At 33.8% G+C, this 370-nt stretch overlaps 1 protein-coding gene across 1 annotated transcript in view; it reads right to left on the bottom strand.

Moving 5' to 3' along the window:
• Window positions 1-16: 16 nt before the first annotated feature.
• Window positions 17-370, bottom strand: part of LOC107573841 (uncharacterized) — a gene marked incomplete at its 3' end in the record, with an annotated part of 9,056 nt that continues 8,702 nt past the window's right edge. Inside the window, exon 11 of the mRNA XM_016260289.1 lies at window positions 17-114. Coding sequence (XP_016115775.1) covers window positions 17-114 — 98 coding nt within the window. The remainder of the gene's footprint in view (window positions 115-370) is intronic.

The following is a 370-nucleotide window of genomic DNA, read 5'->3' as shown; positions in this document are numbered from 1 at the left end:
GATGTTTTAGGTTCACTCTTGATTACCCGGTCATTTTCTGTCCTTTCAGTGCTTGGTTTAATTTCTTTTGTGTCCTTTTTTGACTCTCTCTCTTCTGCCTTTTCAGGGTATCTCCTATGACAAAAAAAAGCAAAACCGAAGATGTCACTATAGACACTCATGCAAAACAAGCATATCAAAAACCTTCTCTGCACTGGATGGAGTTTACAATTTTATGTTTGGCTAAAGTCATTTTTTTTTATTTTCAAGGTAGTCAGTTACACGGAATGTTAATACACACCTGCAATCATTCATATTATTGATATATTTTTTTAATAGTAGTTTAACTTGGAGTATATTTTTCCACCTCTATCTGACTGCAAGTCACTTA

This window comes from Sinocyclocheilus grahami, unplaced genomic scaffold (assembly GCF_001515645.1).
Source record: "Sinocyclocheilus grahami isolate Dianchi unplaced genomic scaffold, SAMN03320097.WGS_v1.1 scaffold2048.1, whole genome shotgun sequence".
Classification (NCBI taxonomy): domain Eukaryota; kingdom Metazoa; phylum Chordata; class Actinopteri; order Cypriniformes; family Cyprinidae; genus Sinocyclocheilus; species Sinocyclocheilus grahami.
Note: the sequence above shows the minus strand (reverse complement) of the source record. Positions and strands in the feature narration are given on the sequence as shown.